Source organism: Pongo pygmaeus, chromosome 5 (genome assembly GCF_028885625.2).
Source record: "Pongo pygmaeus isolate AG05252 chromosome 5, NHGRI_mPonPyg2-v2.0_pri, whole genome shotgun sequence".
Taxonomy (NCBI): Eukaryota; Metazoa; Chordata; class Mammalia; order Primates; family Hominidae; genus Pongo; species Pongo pygmaeus.
In genome coordinates this window covers 18,138,925-18,161,865 of record NC_072378.2, presented here as the reverse complement: position 1 = coordinate 18,161,865, position 22,941 = coordinate 18,138,925, and the positions used below count along the sequence as shown (strand labels likewise).

At 41.3% G+C, this 22,941-nt stretch overlaps 1 protein-coding gene across 14 annotated transcripts in view; it reads right to left on the bottom strand.

The window, feature by feature from the left end:
- Positions 1–22,833, bottom strand: part of KDM1B (lysine demethylase 1B) — a 72,341-nt gene extending 49,508 nt beyond the window's left edge. For 3 of the 14 annotated variants that reach the window (XM_063665847.1, XM_063665849.1, XM_063665857.1), the window contains exons 1-7: positions 22,623–22,825; positions 22,267–22,310; positions 17,949–18,048; positions 16,451–16,578; positions 14,990–15,079; positions 11,327–11,438; positions 6,212–6,328 (exon numbers count right to left, since the gene is read on the bottom strand). In XM_063665847.1, the coding sequence (XP_063521917.1) occupies positions 6,212–6,328; positions 11,327–11,438; positions 14,990–15,079; positions 16,451–16,578; positions 17,949–18,035 (534 nt within the window). In that variant the 5' untranslated portion in view covers positions 18,036–18,048; positions 22,267–22,310; positions 22,623–22,825. Of the gene's footprint in view, positions 1–6,211; positions 6,329–11,326; positions 11,439–14,989; positions 15,080–16,450; positions 16,579–17,948; positions 18,049–22,266; positions 22,311–22,622 lie in introns of all 14 variants that reach the window. The other 11 variants (XM_063665852.1, XM_063665848.1, XM_054490506.2 and 8 more) reach the window with 9 other exon arrangements.
- Between the last annotated feature and the right edge of the window lie 108 nt (positions 22,834–22,941).

The window sequence follows — 22,941 nt, the reverse complement described above, 5'->3', positions numbered from 1 at the left end:
GTCTGTAATCCCAGCACTTTGGGAGGCTGGGAAGGGAGGATCACTTGAGGCCAAGAGTTCAAGACCAGCCTGGGCAATATAGCAAGACCCTGTCACTACAGAAAATTTTAAAAATTAAAAATAAAATAAATAAATAAATAAATAAATAGGTGTGGCCTCAAGGAACTACAGAAACAGGAACAAACCAAACCCAAGCCCAGCAGAAGAAAGGAAATAACCGAGATCAGAGAAGAACTAAATGAAATTGAAACAAAAAAAATATACAAAAGATAAATGAAACAAAAAGCTGGTTCTTTGAAAAGATAAATAAAGTTGATAGAAAATTAGCAAGATTAACCAAGAAGAGAGAAAATCCTAATAACTTCATTAAGAAAAAAAAGATATATTACAACTGACATCACTGAAATACAAAAGATCATTCAAGGCTACTATGAACACCTTTACGCACATAATCTAGAAAACCTAGAAGACATGGAAAAATACAACCCTCCTAGCTTAAATCAGGAAGAATTAGATACCCTGAACAGACCAATAACAAGCAGCGAGATTGAAATGGTAATTAAAAGATTAACAACAACAAAAAAAGTCCAGGACCAGACAGATTCACAGCAGAATTCTACCAGACATTCGAAGAAGAACTGGTACCAATCCTTTTGACACTATTCCACAAGATAAAGAGGGAACCCTTCCTAATTCATTTTATGAAGCCAGCATCACTCTAATACCAAAACCAGGAAAGGACACAACCAAAAACGAAAACTACAGACCAATATTCCTGATGAACATAGACACTAACAAAATACTAGCTAATGTAGATGCTTAACAAAATACTAGCTAATCGGATCCAACAACATATCAAAAAGATAATCCCCCATGATCAAGTGGGTTTCATACCAGGGATGCAGGGATGGTTTAACATATGCAAGTCAATAAATGTGATATACCACATAAACAGAATTAAAAACAAAAATCACATGATCATCTCAATAGATGCAGAAAAAGCACTGGACAAAATCCAGCATCCCTTTATGACTAAAACTCTCAGCAAAATCGGCATACAAGGGACATACCTCAATATAATAAAAGCCATCCAAGACAAACCCACAGCCAACATAATACTGAATGCGGAAGAGTTGAAAGCATTCCCTCTGAGACCTGGAACGAAACAAGGATGCCCACTCTCACCACTCCTCTTCAACATAGTATTAGAAGTCCTAGCCAGAGCAATCAGACAAGAGAAAGAGATAAAGGGCATCCAAATGGTAAAGAGGAAGTCAAACTGTCACTATTTGCTGATGATATGATCATTTACCCCAAAAACCCTAAGGACTTCCAGAAGGCTCCTAGAACTGATGAAAGAAGTCAGCAAAGTTTCCAGATACAAGATTAATGTACACAAATCAGTAGCTCTTCTTTATACCAACAGCGACCAAGCAGAGAGTCAAATCAGAATTCAACCCCTTTACCAATAGTTGCAAAATAAAATAAAATAAAATAAAATACTTAGGAATAAACCTAACCAAGGAGTCTAAAGACCTCTACAAGGAAAACTACAAAACACTGCTGGAAGAAATCACGGACGACACAAACAAATGGAAACACATCCCATGCTCATGGATGAGTAGAATCAATGTTGTGAAAATGACCATATTGCCAAAAGCAATCTTAAAAGCAATCCCCATCAAAATACTACTATCATTCATCACAGAACTAGAAAAAATTCTAAAACTCATATGGAACCAAAAAAGAGCCCGAGTAGCCAAAGCAAGACAAAGCAAAAGAACAAATCCGGAGGCATCACACTACCTGATTTCAAACTATACTATAAGGCCATAGTCACCAAAACAGCATGGTACTGGTATAAAAATAGACACATAGACCAATGAAACAGAACAGAAAACCCAGAAATAAACCCAAATACTTAGAGCCAATCGATCTTCAACAAAGCAAACAAAAACATAAAGTGGGAAAGGACACTCTTTTCAACAAATGGTGCTGGGATAATTGGCTAGCCACATTTAGGGGAAGAAAACTGGATCCTCATATCTCACACAAAAATCAACTCAAGATGGATTAAGGACTTAAATCTAGGACCTGAAACTACAAAAATTCTAGAAGAAATACTAGAAAAACCTTTCTAGACACTTGCTTAGGCAAGGATTTCATGACCAAGAACCCAAATCCAAATACAATAAAAACAAAGATAAATAACTGGGACTTTAAAGAGCTTTTGCAGGGCAATAGGAACAGTCAGCAGAGTAAACAGACAACCCAGAGAGTGGGAGCATTTCTTCACAACCTATACATCTGACAAAGGACTACTATCCAGAATCTACAACGAACTCAAACAAATCATTAAGAAAAAAACAACCCCATCAAAAGTGGGCTAAGGACATGAATAGACAATCCTCAGAGAAGATATACAAATGGCCAACAAACATACGAAAAAATGCTCAACATCACCAATGATTGGGGAAATGCAAATCAAAACCACAATGTGATACCACCTTAATCCTGCAAGAATGGTCATAATCAAAATATCAAACCACAGTAGATGTTGGTGTGGATGCAGTGAACAGGGAACACTTCTATACTGCTGGTGGGAATGTAAACTAGTACAACCACTATGGAAAACAGTGTGGAGATTCCTTAAAGAACTAAATGTAGAACTACCGTTTGATCCAGCAATCCCAATACTGGGTATCTATCCAGAGGAAAACAAGTCATTATACAAAAAACATACTTCCGCATGCATATTTATAGCAGCACAGTTCACAATTGCAAAATTGTGGAATCCACCCAAATGCCCATCAATCAACAAGTGAATAAAGAAACTGTGGTGTGTGCGTATGTATGTGTACATACAAACATACATATGTATATATGATGGAATACTACTCATCCATGAAAAGGAATGAATTAACGGCATTTGCAGCAACCTGGATGAGATCAGAGACTATTATTCTAAGTGAAGTAACTCAGGAATGGAAAACCAAACACCATATGTTCTCACTGATACGTGGAAGCTAAGCTATGAGGACACAAAGGCATACAAATGACACAATGAACTCTGGGGACTTGGGGAGAAGAGTAGAAGCGGGGCAAGAGATAAAAGGCTACAAACAGCATGCAGTGTATACTGCTCGGGTGATGGGTGCACCAAATTTCACAAATCACCACTAAAGAACTTACACAACCAAACACCACCTGTACCCCAATAACCTATAGAAAAATAAAAATAAATAGTTATCAGCCAGATTTGGCCCATAAGCCATCATTTGCCAACCCCTTAGAAGACTGAAAAATGTAAAGATGTCACTTCTCCTCCAAATGAACCATAGATTCAATGCATTCCAATAAAAAACCCAGAGGCTTTTTATTGGATACTAAGAAGTTGATAATAAGATTTACATGGAAATATAAGGGTCCTAGAATAGCCAAAACAATTTTGAAAACGAAAAAAAAGTTGGAAGAATGTATACCACCTGATTTTAAGACTTACTATAAAGATACAATAATCATGACAGCAGAACATTGGGTAAAAAACAGATTAATGCAACAGGGTCCAGAAACAGACCTACACACATACAGCCAATTGATTTTTTTATAACGGTGCTAAGATAGGGCCAGGCGCAGTGGCTCATGCCTGTAATCCCAGCACTTTGGGAGGCCAAGGCGGGCGGATCAAGAGGTCAGGAGTCCGAGACCAGCCTGGCCAACATGGTGAAACCCTGTCTCTACTAATAATACAAAAATTAGCCAGGCATGGTGGTGTGTGCCTGTAGTACCAGCTACTTGGGAGGCTGAGGCAGGAGAATCGCTTGAACCTGGGAGGCAGAGGTTGCAGTGAGCTGAGATCGAGCCACTGCACTCCAGCCTGGGCAACAGGGCAAGACTCCGTCTAAAATAAAATAAAATAAAATAATGGTGCTAAGATAATACAAAGTGAAAAATACAGTCTTTTTAGCAAATAGTAATGAACAACTAAATATCTGTATGGAAAAAAATTGAATGTTGGCCTACCTCTCACATCAAAAACAAAAATAAACTTGAGCTAGTGATCTAAAAGTAAAGATGAAAACTATAAGGCACCTCGAAGAAACCACAGAGTATGTTTACAAGGTGAAAGGTAACCAATGATTTCTCAGAAAAGACACAAAAAGTTCTAAGCATAAGTGAAAAAGTGAATAAACTACACTTCAAAATGGAAAACTCCTCATAAAAGACCTATTCAGAAAATGAAAAGGCTTAACACAAACGGGGAAAAAAAGATTCAAAATACCCAGTTATATCCAGATTACATAAAGAACTACAAATCAATAAAACCCAATTTAAAAAAAACTTGATCAGACATTTTCCAAAGAGGAATGCATGGCCAATAAGCATATGAAAATATACTCAAGATCACCAGTTATTAGGGAAATGCAAACTAACACTACAATGATACTAGTACATACCCATTAGAACGGCTATAATTAAATTTTCTAAAAATGAGTAACACTACAAAATGTTGTAGTATGGCACAACCATGGAAAGACATTTGGTAGTTTTGCAAACATTAAACATAAATTTATGATATAACTCACTGATTACACTCCCATTTTTTTTTTTTTTGAGATGGAGTTTCACTCTTGTTGCCCAGACTGGAGTGCAATGGCATGATCTCAGCTCACTGCAACCTCCGCCTCCCAGGTTCAAGTGATTCTCCTACCTTAGCCTCCCGAGTAGCTGAGATTACAGGCGCGTGCCACCACACCCGGCTAATTTTTGTATTTTTACTAGAGACAGGGTTTCAACATGTTGGCCAGGCCGGTCTCGGACTCCTGACCTTGTGATCCGCCCGCCTTGGCCTCCCAAAGTGCTGGGATTACAGGTGTGAGCCACCGCACCCAGCCACTCCTAATATATTTTTATTCATAAGAAACGAACAGGCCAGGCACAGAAAATAAACTATATAGTTTATTATAATGAAATAGAATATTATGTTTATATTTTGAATCCCAGGCTTTTACTGAATCCCAGGCATTATAAAAATATGACGTTTATATTTTGAATCCCAGGTTGAATTTCTCTTATTTGAAATGCTTGGGACCAGAAGTGTTTTGGATTTTGGATTTTGGATTTTGGAATGTTTGCAACATACTTACCGGTTGGGCATCCCTAATCTGAAAATCTGAAATGCTCCAATGAACATTTCCTTTCAGCAGAACCTCTGAGCATCATCTCAGAGCTCAAAAAGTTTCAGATTTTGGAACATTTCAGATTTTCAGACTAGGGTGCTCAACCTGCACCACAGCCACTCAATTGTATGCTTCAAAAGGGTGAATTTTATAATATGTGAATTTTATCTCAATTTCTAGAAACAAAGTATTTTACTTCTGAGATTAAAAGGATTCCTAATATTCTTTAATGTACTGCAGGTACCAGTGGCATTTGTGTAGACTAACACCCTTAACGCACTAAAGCAATAATAATAGGTTTTTGAACAGTAAGTAATTGCCAAATTTCAAAAAAGGAACATTATAACAACGATGGCTGATTCCTAATTGCCAAGCATATCAATTAATCTTTTCTTCCTCACTAATAGGATCTGGTTTTGTTTAGTGTTGCAACATCCTCAGTTGTAAAATATTTTCGTCCTCTGTCCTCACTGTAGTTAGGGAAGCTGCATTTATGGTATCAATATCATTATATAAAAACAAAACAAACCAAAACTAGTAAAAAAATTAAAACCAGAGTAGCTGCATGATCCTGTTCTGGCCAATGAGATATAAATAGAAATCTACTGATGGAACTTCCAGGAGAGCTCCTGATTCCCCCAGGAAAAGAGGGACAGGCTCAGCTGATACTCCCCTCTTACCCTTTGACCTTTCCCCCTTTTCTGCTTAGGATTTGGACACATGACTGGTGGTGTAGCAACTACCTTGTGGCCTTGAGGATGGAAGTTAGACTAGAGGTGGCTGGAGTGGAAACTACAAAGAGATTTCCTTGGGCAACAAAACCAACCCTGGACAGCCTATTTCTTAACTGCTTATAATGACAGAAAAGTAAAATCCTGAATTGGTTAAGCCATTATAGTTGGGGTTCTATTACATGCACGCAAATACACCCTTGACAGAATGATCAACACAGTACATGAAAAACATGCACCATTACTATTTACTGACTACATTAATATATCAATTAACTCGAAAGCAAAAATAGAACATACCTTAATAGCAGTATTTGGTTTCATACCACATCGATAAGTCTTGGCTATCTGTGGAGTAAGCTGGATTTCCTTGGTAAGCTGCCTCCATTTTCTACACTCAGGTTTTGTACACTGAACCTAGATGGGAAGTATCAAGTCAAGATGAACAAGTGAGCTAATCTTCAGCTACCATTTCCATCCTCCACCACTTGGTCATCTTCTCCAACTTGTTAGCAATCCTAAGTATTTTTTCTCCTCCTTGCATCACCATCATCCATATAATTCACTTTCACCCCATTAGGATAACTTCTGATTTAATACTTCCTCAGGGTGAGGAAAGTACCAAGGGGATCTGAGTCTTGTTGTCAGAAAGGTTTTCTAGGCCAGGCGCAGCGGCTCACGCCTGTAATCCCAGCACTTTGGGAGGCCGAGGCGGGCGGATCACGAGGTCAGGAAATCCAGACCATCCTGGCTAACACGGTGAAACCCTGTCTCTACTAAAAATACAAAAAGTTAGACAGGTGTGGTGGCGAGCGCCTGTAGTCCCAGCTACTCAGGAGGCTCAGGCGGGAGAATGGCGTGAACCCGGGAGGCGAAGCTTGCAGTGAGCCGAGATTGCACCACTACACTCCAGCCTGGGAGACAGAGCCAGACTCCGTCTCAAAAAAAAAAAAAAAAGAGAAAGGTTTTCCAGCTCTAACCTAAAGAAACAATCAGGGCCAGGCATGGTGGCTCACACCTGTAATCTCAGCACTTTAGGAGGCTGAGGCAGGCAGACTGCTTGAGCCCAGGAGTTCCAGACTAGCCTGGGCAACATAGTGACACCCCGTCTCTACAAAAAATACAAAAGCAGACAGGTGCGGTGGTGCATGCCTGTAGTCCCAGCTATTCAGGAGGCTGAGGTGAGAGGATAGCTTCAGCCTGGGGAGGTCAAGGCTGCAGTGAGCTGAGATTACACCACTGCACTCCAGCCCAGGCAACAGACCGAGACACTGTCTAAAAGAAAAAAATCAGCATAAAATAAACTGAAATCTACTTTCAGTTAGTCAAAAAGCATGCATACTAAATGCAATGTGGCATGCTGCGTTGGATCCTAGAACAGTAAAAGAACATTAGTGAAGAAACTGATGAAATTCAAATAAAGTCTACAGTTATTAGTACTATGCCAGAGTTAATTTCTTACTTTGACAAATAATCATGGTATGTAAGATGACAACATTAAGGGAAGCTGCATGAAGAATATACGGAAACTCTCTGTACTATCTTAGCAACTCTGTAAATTTAAAATGATTCCAGGCTTGGTGCAGTGTCTCACGCCTGCACTTTGGGAGGCTGAGGTGGGTGAATCACCTGAGGTCAGGAGCTCAAGACCAGCCTGGCCAACATGGTGAAACCCCATCTCTACTAAAAATATAAAAAAAATTAGCTGGGCTTGGGGGTGCATGCCTGTAATCCCAGCTACTCAGGAGGCTGAGGCAGGAGCATCGTTTGAACCTGGGAGGTGGAGGTTGCAGTGAGCCGAGATCGTACCAATGCACCCCAGCCTGGGCAACAGAGCAAGACTCCATCTCAAAAAAATAAATAAACAAATAATTTTAAAAAGATGATTCCAAAATAAAGTTTATTTTTTAAAAGCATGCAGATATCCACATGCAAAAGAATGAAGTTAGACACCCTACTTTACCCATATACAAATATTAATTCAAAATAGATAAAATAATACCTAAACGTAAGCACTCAAACAACAGAACTCTTAGAAAACAAAGTAAACCTTTATGACCTCGAATTTGGCAACGAATTATAAGCGATAACACCAACAGCAACAAAAGAAAAAAAACAGATAAACTGAACTTCCTCAAAATTAAAAACCTTTGGGCATCAATGGGCTCTACCAAAGGAAGACAACAACTTATAGGAAAAAATACTTGCAAATCATAGATCTAATAAGGGTTTAGTATCCAAAACATATAAAAAGGCCAGGCACGGTGGCTCACGCCTATAATCCCAGAACTTTGGGAAGCTGAGGCAGGCAGATCACCTGAGGTCAGGAATTTGAGACCTGCCTGGCCAACATGGTGAAACCCCAACTCTACTAAAATTAGCCAGGCGTGGTGGCTGGTGCCTGTAATCCCAGCTACTTGGGAGGCTGAGGCAGAAGAATCACCTGAACCCGGAAGGCAAAGGTTGCAGTGAGCCAGAGATGGCACCATTGCACTGCAGCCTGGGTGAGAACAGCGAAACTCTGTCTCAAAAAAAAAAAAAACAAATTTTTTTTTATATATATAATTCTTACAACTCAACTACAAAAAGACAAACAAAAAAAAGGCAAAGGAAGACTGGGCAAGGTGGCTCACATCTGAAATCCCAGCACTTTGGGAGGCTGAGGCGGACAGATCACCTGACGTCAGGAGTTCAAGACCAGCCTGGCCAACATGATGAAACTCTGTCTCTACTAAAAATACAAAAATTAGCCCAGGGTGGTGGCACGCACCTATAATCCCAGCTACTCAGGTGGCAGAGGCAGGAGAATGGCTTGAACCCAGAAGGCAGAGGTTGCAGTGAGCCAAGATCACACCACTGCACTCCAGCCTGGGCGACAGAGCAGGACTCCATCTCAAAGACAACAAAACAAAACAAAAATGGGCAAAGGATGTTAACAGATATTTCTCCAAAGATACACAAATGGACAACAAGCATACGAAAGGTTGCATTAGTCATTAGGGAAATGCAAATTAAACCACCATGAGATACCACTTCAAACCCGTGGAAAAATCAGAACCCTCATACACTACAGACAGGAATGAAAAATGGTACAGCAACTATGGAAAAGAGTTTGAGGTCCCTCAAGAAGTTAAACATATAATTACCAAATATGATCTATCAATTATATTTCTAGGTACATACCCAAGAATTGCAAGCAGGTATTCAAACAAATACTTCTACAAGAATGTTCACTGCAGCACTATTCACAATTGCTAAACGCTTGAAATGATCTAGATGTCCATCAATAGACGAATGCTTAAAAAAACTGTGGCATATCCATTCAATGGAATATTATTCACCCATAAAAAAGAATGAAGTACTGACACATCCTACAATGGATATGAAGCTCAAAAACATTACGTCAGGTGAAAAAGGTCAGATACAAAAGGTCACATGTTGCATGATTCCATTCATATGAAACATCCAAAACAGACAAATCCATAAACACAGAAAGCAGATCAGTGGTTACCAGGAACCGGGGGTAGCAAGAATTAGGGCTTCCCTTGTGGGTATGAAAATACTTTGGAATTAGATAGGGGTGTTAATTGCATAACATTGTGAATATACTAAGTGCCACTGAACTGCACAATTTAAAATGGTTAGTTTTATGTTATACGAATTTTACTTCAATGAAAAAATCTTTTAAGCGTGCACAAAGCTCAGCATTACTTATAATATTTTTTAAATTAGCAAATTGGCCGGGTACAGTGGCTCACGCCTGTAATCCTAACACTTTGAGAGGCTGAAGTGGGAGGATTGCTTCAGTCCAGTATTTGAGACCAGCCTGGGCAAGACATAGAGCCCTGTCTCTATAAAGAATTAACAAATTAGCTGGGCATGGTGGTGCACTCTGTAGTCCCAGCTGCTCTGGAGGCTGAGGTGGGAGGATCACTTGAGCCTGGGAGACTGAGGCTGCAATGAGTCATAATCCCACAACTGCACTCTAGCCTGAGCAACAGAGCAAAATCCCATCTTTAAAAAAAATTGGGCGTGGTGGCTCACGCCTGTAATCCCAGCACTGTGGGAGGCTGAGGCAGGTGGATCACTTGAGCCTAGGAATTCAAGACCAGCCTGGGCAACATGGTGAAACCCCATCTCTACAAAAAATACAAAAGTCAGCTGGGCATGGTAGCGTGTGCGGAGAGTCCCAGCTACTAGGGAGGCTGAGGCGGGAGAATCACTTGAGCCCGGGAGGTGGAGGTTGTAGTGAGCTAAGATTGTAACACTGCACTCCAGCCTGGGCAACAGAGGGAGACCCTGTCTCAGAAAAAAAAATAGCAAATCATTTATTAAATGGTGGTATATTTCAACAATATATGCAATAATGAAAATATATTTTCAAAGAATGACTAAATGAAAAAAGAATATGAGGTCAGTTTTTTTTTCTGTTTTTGAGACAGAGTCCCACTCTGTCACCAGGCTGGAGTGCAGTGGCGCAATCTCGGCTCACTGCAACCTCCACCTCCTGGATTCAAGCGATTCTCCTGCCTCAGCCTCCCGAGTAGCTGGGACAACAGGCGTTGCGCCACCACACCTGGCTAATTTTTGTATTTTTTTAGTAGAGACGGGGTTTCCCCATGTTGGCCAGGATGGTCTTGATCTCTTGACCTTGTGATCTGCCCACCTCAGCCTCCCAAAGTGCTGGGATTACAGGTGTGAGCCACAGCCCTGGCCCAAATTAATTTTTAAAAAGCTAAACATTACAAAAATCGTATCTGAAGCCTGATTTTAAACCTAATCAGTACATGTATATAAAGCATGAAATTGTGTTTAAACAGACAAAAATATGAAAAGAAAAAAAGGATCAAAAAGCTATGTACCAAGCTCAGCAATGACTATCACCAGCTGGTGGTGAGCCTTTAGTTTTTTCTTTTTTAAAACAATTTTTTTTTTTTTTGAGACAGCCTCTCACTCTGTCACCCAGGCTGGAGTGTAGTGGTGTAATCATAGCTCGTCACAGCCTTGAACTCCTGAGCTCAAGCAATTCCGCCACCTCAACCTCATGAGTAGATGGGTCTACAGACACCTGCCACCACTCCTGGCTACTTGAAAAAAAATTTTTTTTTGTAAAGATGGGGTCTTACTATGACATAGGGTCTCACTTTGCCCAGGCTGGGCGCAAAGCAGTCTTCCCACCTCAGCCTACCAAAGGGCTAGGATTACAAGTATGAGCCACCACACCCAGCCTAGTTTCCTCTTTTATACTATGTTGAAATATCTCAGCTTTCTATAAAAATAAAAAATATTTGCTTTAATAGTCATAGAAAGAACAATAAATGTAATAAGAGATTTTCTAAACATAGCATTTTCATCCATTCCTCTTGCATTTGGCTCCACAAATACTTCACAGACGGAGAGCATCATTCTCCTTACCCAGTAGGGGAGTTGCTGGTCTGCCATGAAAGCTTTGGGACTAGGTTCAGTTTTGCCATTGCTAGTCCATATTTTTTTCCATGTAGTATACTTGTCATATCCATCCTTATGGCTGAAAAACAAGAAAAATTAATATATCAATTAATATATCGATTGCTATAAGCAATCAGGTTTTTCAAAACAGGAGGCAGGTTAGTAAATCTTATGTAACAAACTTAACTAGCCTTGTTATAAAAGTAGAGAAAGTTATTATGGCACCCATAAAACAGGCTGTCAGAAGGGGTATATTCTTGTCAGTTTTAGTATCTAAAACTAAGAAAGGCATAGTGTTATTTGAAAGAGAAATTAAATTTTTTTCTTTTTTTTCCCCTTGATACAGGGTGTTGCTATGTTGCTCAGGCTGGAGTACAGTGACTGTTCACAGCTGCAATCATGAATCATGGTGTGCTGCAACCTCGAACTCCTAAGCTCAAGCGATCCTTCTGCCTCAGGCTCCCAAGTAGCTGGAACCGGTTCAGAATATTTTTATTTATTATTTTTTTAAATTTTCTTTTGAGATGGAGTCTCGCTCTGTCACCCAGGCTGCAGTGCAATGGCGCAATCTTGGCTCACTGCAACCTCCTCCTCCTGGGTTCAAGGGATTCTTATGCCTCAACCTCCCAAATAGCTAGGATTAAAGGCACCCGCCACCATGCCTGGCTAACTTTTGTATTTTCAGTAGAGACGGGGTTTTGTCATGTTGGCTAGGCTGGTCCCGAACTCCTAACCTCAAGAGATCTGCCCACCTCAACCTTCCAAAGTGCTGGAATTATAGGCGTGAGCCACTGCGCCTGGCCTAGAATATTTTTTAATGTATGTAGTAAATCCTAGGGCAGCCATTAAAAATTATATCAGTAGATGAAATACAATACAATCATAAAAATGCTCAATTAAAATCAGAGAAGTTGGCGGGGTGCGGTGGCTCATGCCTGTAATCCCAGCACTTTGGGAGGCCAAGGCGGGCAGATCACGAGGTCAGGAGATCGAGACCATCCTGGCTAACACAGTGAAACCCCGTCTCTACTAAAAATACAAAAAATTAGCCAGGTGTGGTAGCGGGCACCTGTAGTCCCAGCTACTTGGGAGGCTGAGGCAGAATGGCGTGAACTCAGGAGGCAGAGCTTGCAGTGAGCCGAGATTACGCCACTGCACTCCAGCCTGGGGGACAGAGTAAGATTCTGTCTCAAAAAAAAAAAAAAAAAAATCAGAGAAGGCAGAGGAAGGGGAAAAAGAATAAAATGCACCATATGGAAAACAGCTAGCAAGATATTTTAATCCAGTTATACCAACAATCACTTAAAACATGAATAGCACAAACATACAGATTAAAAGACAGATTGTCAGTGGGATTACAAAAAAACTATATGTGTAAACGAGAAATCTCCTCTAGGCGGGGCATGGAGGCTCACACCTGTAATCCCAGCACTTTGGGAGGACTAGGTGGGAGGATCACGTGAGGCCAGGAGTTTGAGACCAGCCTGGCCAACATGGGGAAACCCAGCCTCTACTAAAAACACAAAAATTAGCTGGGCATGGTGGCGCACACCTGTAATCCCAGCCACTCGGGAGGCTGAGGCACAAGAATCACTTGAACCCAGGAGGCAGAAGTTGCAGTGAGCCAAGATCACGCCACTGTACTCCAGAGCGAGACCCTGTCTCAAAAGAAAAGAAACCTACTCTAAATACAAAGACTCAGAAAGGTAAAAAGTAAAGAAACAAAGCTGTATCATGCTAACATTAAAAAAGCGGAGGCAGCCACATTTATGTGAATAATGAATATTATCAGGGATAAGAAGACAAGGGATATTACATAAAGGGGTCAATTTTGAGAGAATCCACAACAATGTTAGATGTACAATGTTAACAACAGAGTTTAAAAATACATGACGGCCAGGCGTGGTGGCTTGAGCCACCACCAAAGTGCTATAATCCCAGCACTTTGGGAGGCTGAGGCAGGCAGATCACCCAAGGTCAGGAATTCAAGGCCAGCCATGCCAACATGATGAAATCCCGTCTGTATTAACAATACAAAAATTAGCCAGGTGCGGTGGCACACGCCTGTAATCCCAGCTACTTGGAAGGCTAAGGCAGAAGAATGGCTTGAACTCAGGAGGTGGAAGTTACAGTGAGTCGAGATCGCACCACTGCACTTCAGCCTGGGCAACAGAGCGAGACTCCATCTCAAGAAAAAAAATACATGAGGTAAAAATGTATAGAACTGAAAGGAAAAATAGACATACCTGCATTATAGTTGGAAATGTTAGGAGACAATTATAATTGCAGACTTTAAGACACTTTTCTTAGTAATTGAAAGATCAGGTAGGAGTAAATCAGAAAGATGTATGTATGTGTGTGTGCGTGTATATATATATCAATATATATATGATATATATCGATATATGATATATAGATATATCATATATCGATATATATATATATCGATATATGATATATAGATATATCATATATCGATATATCATATATATATCGATATATGATATATAGATATATCATATATAGATATATCATATATATATATCGATATATATATGACCTGAACCGCACTATCAATCAACTTGGTCTAGTTGACACTGATAGACCCACCTGACAATAGCAAAATACACATTTTTCTCCACTGCATGCAGGACATTTACCAAGATACACTGCATTATGGGCCATAAAGCAAACTTTGACAAATTTAAAACGCAGAAATCATACAAAGTAATATTCTCAGACCATTACTGAACTAAACTAGAAATCAGTAACAGAAAAATTGCTGGAGGTGTCCCAAATATTTGGAAATTAAACAATTTACTTCTAAATAACCTACAGATCAAAAAGGAAAACTCAATGGAAATTTAAAAATATTTTGAACTAAATTAAAATAAAAGTTGTCAAAATTTGTGAAATATCACAACCCACTTGGGTGGAAATTTATAGCATTTAAAAACGCATTTATTGGAAAAGAAGAAAGATCTAAAAATAAGTAATTGAAGCTACTAATTTATGAAACTAGAGAAATAAGAAAAAATTAAACCTAAAGCAAACACAAGTAAATAATAAAAATTAGAGCACAAATGAATGAAATTGAAAACAATAAAATAGAATCAACATCTCCTAGATGTTCCAGAACTTTCAGACTCAAGAAATAACTGTTTCGCCGGGTGCAGTGGCTCACGCCTGTAATCCCAGCACTTTGGGAGGCCAAGGCAGGTGGATCGTTTGAGCCCAGGAGTTTGAGACCAGCCTGGACAACATGGTGAGACCCCATCTCTACTAAAGAACCCAGGAGTTAGAGGTTGCAGTGAGCTGAAATTATGACTCTACACTCCAGCCTAGGCAAGACTCTTGCCTCAAAAAAAAAAAAAAAAGAAAAAGAAAAAGAAAAAGAAAACTGTTTCATGGCAGATATTTTTTGATCGCTGAGTGTGCACACACACAAACATGCACACACACAAACTACAACATCAAAGTTCTTGTCCAAGTTACAGTCATCACAGGCATGGCTGAAAGAGCTGAATAATGCAGTCAGCCTCGGGACTAAGCTTTAATCAGCTGACCACACGCACTGCCCCTGCCACGGTCCCCTTCTCCAGGGAAACCTCACACAATTAGTGAACGTACCTTCTGTAGTAATGGTCAAAGCATTCATTACAGAAATGTTCCCCACAGGAGAGATGATACCATCGGGAGGTGTAGCCATTTTTGGCACATCTGAAAATAGTGAAAAACATATAGCTTTGGTAATGAATAAACATTTCTCCTCCCATTTTTTAAAAAACATCTTGCAAGCACCATCTATGAACCCATTTTGCGTTATCTCCACTTAGCCCCCTAATGACAGGGGAAACAGGAATGGATTACTAGTAGATAATAACATACAGGAAGGATTCAGGGACTTAGACCATGGGACCTAACCAAGCTGGCTGCCTGGGGCTTAGCAGTCTTAAGAAGACTCCTTGGGGCAATGATAGGGTTTTATGACACAAAAGGACAGATGCCACTGTGCTTGCTGCACGCTGCATATGTGGACATGAGAGAATAACATGGGGCCCAGTACTGAACAGCGAGGGAATCTGGTCAGCTGAGATCTGAACATCAAGCAGGCAATTTGGCAAAGATAACTTGTCAAACAGTTGATAATATAGCAAGAGAATGAAAAATCATGCCACTATGAACACAATCACCACCATGTCTTTGTGTTTATTTTTATTTTATTTATTTGAGATGGAGTCTCGCTCTGTCACTCAGGCTGGAGTACAGTGGCACGATCTTGGGCTCATTGTAACCTCTTCCTCTTGGGTTCAAGCGATTCTCATGCCTCAGCCTCCTGAGTGGCTGGGATTACAGGCTTCTGCCACCGCGCCCAGCTGATCTGTGTATTTTTAGTAGAGACAGGGTTTCACCATGTTGGCCAGGCTGGTCTGGAACTCCTGACCTCAAGTGATGCGCCCATCTCGGTCTCCCAAAGTGCTGGGATTACAGGCGTGTGCCACTGTGCCTGGCCCTCTTTGTGTTTAAAAACAAATAGGATTTGTTTTCTCGATTTTATTGAACCTTAACCCTTAATTGAATATTTTCCGCTGGAAGTAAAAAAGAAAAAAAATAAGGTCATACTTGTGTCACCCCACAATAAAAACGGCAAGGCTGCAGTTAGCTGTAGTTTCTATGAGACCTGTATGTGCGTATGGGAAGAGGCAGCATGTTATATGAGAGAGAAAAACACAACGAAAAGTAAACAAATGCTGGTGTCTACGGAGAGCTCATGAGTTCTCTCTGTCTCACCACGACATACACCATCCCACCCTCAACTCTTGGAGAGGTAGATATGATTGGTTGGATTTGAGGACACTGTGTTGCAAAGTTGACATGGGTGTGGCCTCTCCCAGTAGGCTAGGGATAAGTAGGGAGGGCCTTGAGGAGGGTGTGGTGTGTACAGAATGTCTGGGCAATGTCTCTAGTATTAGATTAGATGACTTATAGTATCTGTATCTATCTTTAGGAAAACTATCTTCAAGGATGATGTTTCCACAAAGAACTTCTCACATGCAGAAATGGGAGGCCAAGACACACATCTAAACAGACCTTTCAGAAGCACTCGCAAAGCACACAGGACATGTTGCCGTACAGCCTGCCTTTTCACATTTCCTGTACTTCTTCTCTGACCCACCATCTTCATCCTCATCTGTTGTCTCTGTTGCTTTCTTCTTCGCCTAAGGGAGTCACAGCTGATGTTAAAATTTCATTGATGATGGCAAAATGACTAAGGATGAAGGTTCACTACTGAAATCACATCTGAGTTCTAAACATGAAGGTCAAAAACATCGTGGCAGTAGGTTAGGGATGACAATACAGCAATTTCCTGGTGACTGCACTATGCAAGTAATTTACTAACTTGCTAGGGATATAGAAATAGCATTTTAACAACAGATGTCTAAGCAAAGAACTAAATTCATATGAGTCTTTCTTAGAAAAAAGTGACATCAGCTGGGTGTGGTGGCTCATGCCTGTAATCCCCAGCACTTTGGGTGGCTGAGGTGGAAGGATCACTTAAGCTCAGGAGTCCAAGACCAGCCTGGGAAACATACCGAGACCTTGTCTCTACTAAAAATAAAAAAAAATCAACTAGGCATTGTGGCACACACGATTGTGTCACTGTACTCCAGCCTGGGGGACAGTGGAGATTGTCTGGGGGAGAAAAAAAAAAAGTGACATGAGTCAAAAAAAAAAAAAAAAAAAAAAAAAACAAGTCATTCCCCAAATTGAGATTTTTTTTTCCTTTCTTTACTTAGAGCAGTTATACCCTCTCGGTATTTTTTTTTTTTTTGAGACGGAGTCTCACTCTGTCGCCCAGGCTGGAGTGCAGTGGCGCCATCTCTGCTCACTGCAAGCTCCACCTCCCAGGTTCACACCATTCTCCTGCCTCAGCCTCCCAAGTAGCTGAGACTACAGGTGCCTGCCACCACACCCGGCTAATTTTTTGCATATTTAGTAGAGACGGGGTTTCACCGTGTTAGCCAGAATGGTCTCAATCTCCTGACCTCATGATCCACCGGCCTCGGACTCCCAAAGTGCTGGGATTACAGGTGTGAGCCACCGTGCCCGGCCCCCTCTCAGTATTTTAAATAAAAAGCTAGAAAAATTATAGAGAAAGAATTACATTGTTCAATTTTTTCTTTTAAAAGAATAAAAGCCCTACCCAAAAAGCCCTATACATAACCCTCCAATAGCACTCAACCAATTACAAGCTGAAGTCCAAATTCCTATGAATGACATCCAAGCCAGGCATGATCTGGCCCCAGCCTCACACTCTGGAAGCAACCACACAGCCGTGATTCTCTGAACATCCTATGCTGATTCACACTCTACGCCTTTATACTTACAGTTCCCTCTGCCAGATAATGCTTCTATTTTCTATATTCTATCATGTTATCACACTGTGTTATGACCATACTGAGAATTTCTCCCCTAGAATACAAGCAACTTGAGGGCTGGAGTAATCTTTTCAACTCTAATTCTCCAGTCCCAATCAGTAATTCTGCACGCTCAAAAAAGGCTTGTTGAATGAATAAATGAACACTACCTGCCTACCGGAGCTCCTCAAAGGAAGGCTATCCGGAGAATGATCAAAAGATGCTTTTTTCTTTGTCCTCCCCCGTGGGGTTGCCATAACATTAAGTAATCTGCAAAAGAAAAATCAGATCATTAAATATTAGCATCGCAAATATTTTTAACAGTCTGGAGCAAGTTATTATACACTTTAGTAGGTAAGAATGTGTGTCAGGTTGCCTAAATACAAAGCTACAATTTTCTTTCTTTTCTTTTGGGACATCCTCGCCATGTTGCCCAGGCTAGCCTGGAACTCCTGGGCTCAAGCGATTCTCCCACCTCAGCTCCAAGCAGTTGGGAATACAGGTGCACGTCACCTCACCACCTGGCTCAAGCCACCATTTTCAAGTTCTTAACCTCTCTAAGCCTCAGCGTTGTCATACATAAAATGGGCACCATAAGCATTTACTATAGCACTGGCATGAAGTTTAAACAAGATAACCTATTCAAAGCACCAAAACTGGCATATCATAAGTACTCAATAAATATTACCTATTAGTAGTTATGCACATTAAAAGATATAAAATGAGAAACATGCCACATGAATGACCAATAAACAAACCACACTATGTTTACAAAATTCAATGAGGAAAACCACCTAGTTTTGCCTATGTTCCTCTCCATTTTACTGTGTCTTCTCAGCAGTTCCTGCACTTTGATCTCTTATTATACTTTAAAAAGAAAACTCATGGCTGGGCACAGTGGTTCATGCTTGTAATCCCAGCACTTTGGGAGGCCCAGGTGGGCGGACCATGAGGTCAGGAGTTCGAGACCAGTCTGACCAACATTGTGAAACCCCGTCTGTACTAAAAATACAAAAATTAGCCAGGCATGGAGGTGCGTGCCTGTAATTCCAGCTACTCAGGAGGCTGGGACAGGAGAATCGCCTGAACCAGGGAGGCGGAGGTTGCAGTGAGCCGAGATTGTGCTACTGCACTCCAGCCTGGGCGATAGAGCAAGACTCCCTCTCAAAAAAAATAAAAGAAAACTCATTCATTCCTTTTCAGTACAACTCAACAAATAAATATCAAGAAAACCATCTAGTCACTACTGAATATACAGATCTAAATTAGATAGAAGCACTGGTATCTTCTACTGGAAAAAATTTCCCAAACTAGTCCAATAACAGCATGGTTAAACAAATATTAAGAACCAAAGTCTACAAGAGAAATAATGTGTAGCAGCTATGAAAGATTAAGAGCTAATAGAATTTTTTTCAATTAGATAAGGAATGAAAAATGCTTAGCATAAGTACTCAGTAATATACAGAATCTATAATTATCATTCATCTCCTTCCTTGATCCATTGGATTTAACTACACATACACACACAAAATGATAAATGAAAAATAAATAGGACATACCTATGGATAAAGAATTTGAAAGTGGAAAAGTGGAACCACAAAATACAAATTCCAGATATATAATCTTAGTCTTGGAGAAAAGCTTTAAGGAGCTTGTAATCCTATTGTTTCATATTTGTGAGCTGTATTAACATTCATAAGAGTACTTTTCATGGATTATTAACATCCTATGGAAAAACTCATTTTGCCATCTACATTGACTTTGAGACGTCCTGACATCAATGTTACGGATGATTTTCCTTTGACTTTTTTTTTTTTTGTGAAGGAGTCTCACTCTGTCACCCAGCCTCCTTTCACTTAATCTTCACTTTCTCAGAAACAATAAATATTATGTTAGCTGTGAACACATAATCCCTACATATTCTGAAATGCACTATAGTTCTTTAAGCATTAAATAAACTGCCATTTAGTTCTACAGCATCTATCATACTGTTGGAGAAAATGCTAATGATGTTAAAAGTACTATCTGCCGGCCGGCGCAGTGGCTCACGCCTGTAATCCCAGCACTTTGGGAGGCCGAGGCGGGCGGATCACGACGTCAGGAGATCGAGACCATCCTGGCTAACACGGTGAAACCCCGTCTCTACTAAAAATACAAAAAAATTAGCCGGGCGTGGTGGCGGGCGCCTGTAGTCCCAGCTACTCGGGAGGCTGAGGCAGGAGAATGGCATGAACCCCGCAGGCGGAGCTTGCAGTGAGCCAAGATCACACCACTGCACTCCAGCCTGGGCGACAGAGTGAGACTCCATCTCAAAAAAAAAAAAAAAAAAAAAAGTACTATCTACCTATAATTGTTATACCCAAAGAAGGCTTTTTGGACTCTATTTTTAAAAGGCTGTCCACTCTAACAAATCTCTTCATAGACACATATAAATATGAATTATTATACATGTAAATATACAAATCTCTTCATTTATATATAAAATATAGCTGACATTATTCATAACATGAACCACAAATATAGTATATGTAAATATATAGTATTTGTAAATGTATGGTATATGTACATATTATAGCAAAAATATCTGAAGTCAAATGTGTGGTTTAGGAACATAAATGAATCAGCCTAGGTTCATGCAACATTTGACCCTGTCACCTGGGAAGGTATGCATTCTCCAAAGAAAGTATAGCTTCCTGAAATTTCATCAAACATTTTAATCTAACTGAATACTAGAAAATATGTACTTAATGCAACAAAGAAGTCAAGAAATGGTTAACAAGGAAATGAAAACATGAGCTATAAAAGCCATTATTAAATCTGATTGAAGGTTTTTATGGTAGCATATTTTCAACTTTATACAACTGAGGGTTATATGAATCCATTCTAAGAACTTTTGGCACTTGATATAATTTATTTATTTCCACTTGCTGGGTCCTTAGGTCTTAAAATGAAGAAAAAAATTTTTAGTATACTAAAATGTTTTCCTTCTTGATTTTTCAAATTAATAAACACACCTAAATATAATCAACTGGTTTCATGCTCAACATTATACATCTATTTCTAATTTTTAATTCAAGCATTTAAAATTTGGCTTTGGTTTTCTTTTAATGTGATAAAAAAGTGGGATTTTTTGGCAAATATATAAGTGGATATATCAATATGTAGATTTCATTATAATAATTCCTAGTTTTTTCTGAAGCAGCTTATTCAAAAAGTTTTTTTTTTTTTTTTGAGACGGAGTCTTCCTCCGTGGCTCAGGCTGGAGTGCAGTGGCGCGATCTTGGCTCACTACAACCTCCACCTCCTGGGTTCAAACGATTCTTCTGCCTCAGCCTCCCGAGTAGCTGGGATTACAGGTGTGTGCCACCACGTCCGGCTAATTTTTGTATTTTTAGTAGAGACCAGGTTTCACCACCTTGGCCAGGCTGGTCTTGAAGTACTCCTGACCTCAAGTGATAGCCCACCTCGGCCTCCCAAAGTGCTGGGATTACAGGCGTGAGCCACCGCGCCCGGCCTCAAAAAGATGTTTAAGAAACACACAGAATTCATACAAATATGAATCAAAAGGACCAGTCTAAAATAAAAATTTATAGTGGAGTCAGTACAACTTCTAAAAATAGGACAAACTACTAGAAACTTCTTCAGAGACAACAGAAACAGTAATTTCCCCTTGGGACACTTAAAATAAGCGGGACTAGCGCCTTATTACTCCCACACTAATCAAATCTTCAGAAATAGGGATCCAGTACAATAGTTCAATATTGAATTATTCAATATTCAACATGCAGTTCAATGATTCAGTATTAAATCCCCAATTGCCTAGATATCTTTTGTTGATTCTCCCAGCAAGGCAATTAATTATTGATGGTAATTTTCTCACGTACCTCCTGAAGAAGCCTTCCCTCCCACTCGCCTTTCGGCCACTAAAATAGATTTAAAAAAAAAACACAAAACTGGTCAAAGCCTTGAGTTACGTGTGTATACGTGGTGTGGGGGATTCCCCAACCGGAGTGGACTGGGGAGTCCTGCAGGCTTACCCAAGGGAAGACTGGACTTCTATGTGGCTGGTTTCCACATCACTGAACCCCAACTTTCTACAGCTGGGCCGGCCTCTTCCTTCCTCTTTCACCTGTCAGCTGCCCGGCCGTTGACTAACAGCTACCCTAATCGGGCCACCCCTCCTCCAGGTCTCCAATCCCAGAGGAGTTACCCCAGCAACCCGGCAATGCTCATCAAGTCTCAACGCGTGGTGGCTGTGCCAGAGGATTACTACAACACCTGCAAGGCTGTGCGGGCTCCAGGCCGCACCCTATCGGCCGGGAAGAACAAGCGAGGGAGTTCCTACTCCAGGACCGTGGGGTTCTCCCGCGGCTCTGACAGTCCCCAGGAGGGAGCCCCAAACTCCCGGTGCCAGCTGCAGCCGCCTCGCTTTCCGAGAAGCTTTCGGAAGCTTTTCGAAGTCGGAGAAGCAACTGCCCCGGGGCTCACCTTTGCGCTGAAGAGGTGCCGGGAGTCTCGGGGAAAAGGCACCGCTGTACAGAAAGGAAACATTGTAGGGGGGTTAGGAGACCGGCAACATCGCGACGAATCCGGCGACCCCACTGCCCCAACACCCTAGCCCGGGAATTCCCCCTTTTTCAGACAGATACCCACCCCGCACCCTCTTTTAATCCGGGGCAGGAGGTATCCAACCCTGGGGCACCCGCCCACCTCCCACCACGGCGAGGGGCGCTGCACAGGGGAAAAGGGAGAGCTTGCACCCCAACCAAGCTGCTTTGTGCAACGCTGTCACCCGAAATCCGCCACGGCCCCCACGCACGCCCCCGGAGTGGGGAGCCTCCCACCTCTGAGCGCCAGCGAGGCGGTGCGCGCCGCCCTGGACTGCGGGCGCCTCTCCGGAGCCGCGCGCCGCGCGCACAGGACGGCTGGAGCCGCGCCGCGAGCCCCAGCCTCCTCTCGGCCGCCGCCGCCGCCGCTTCCGCCCCTGTCACGGCGTGACCCGGGGTGGGAGGAGCCGACAGGACTAAGGATGGGTAGGGTCCCCGCCTTCGCTTTAGCCGCAGCGCTCGCTCCGCCTTGCCCATTTCCGCCGCTGCGCAAACCCCGGCGCTTGGGGAAGGGGGTGGAGTCTGTGCAACGAGATATGGGGCGGGAGTGGAGACT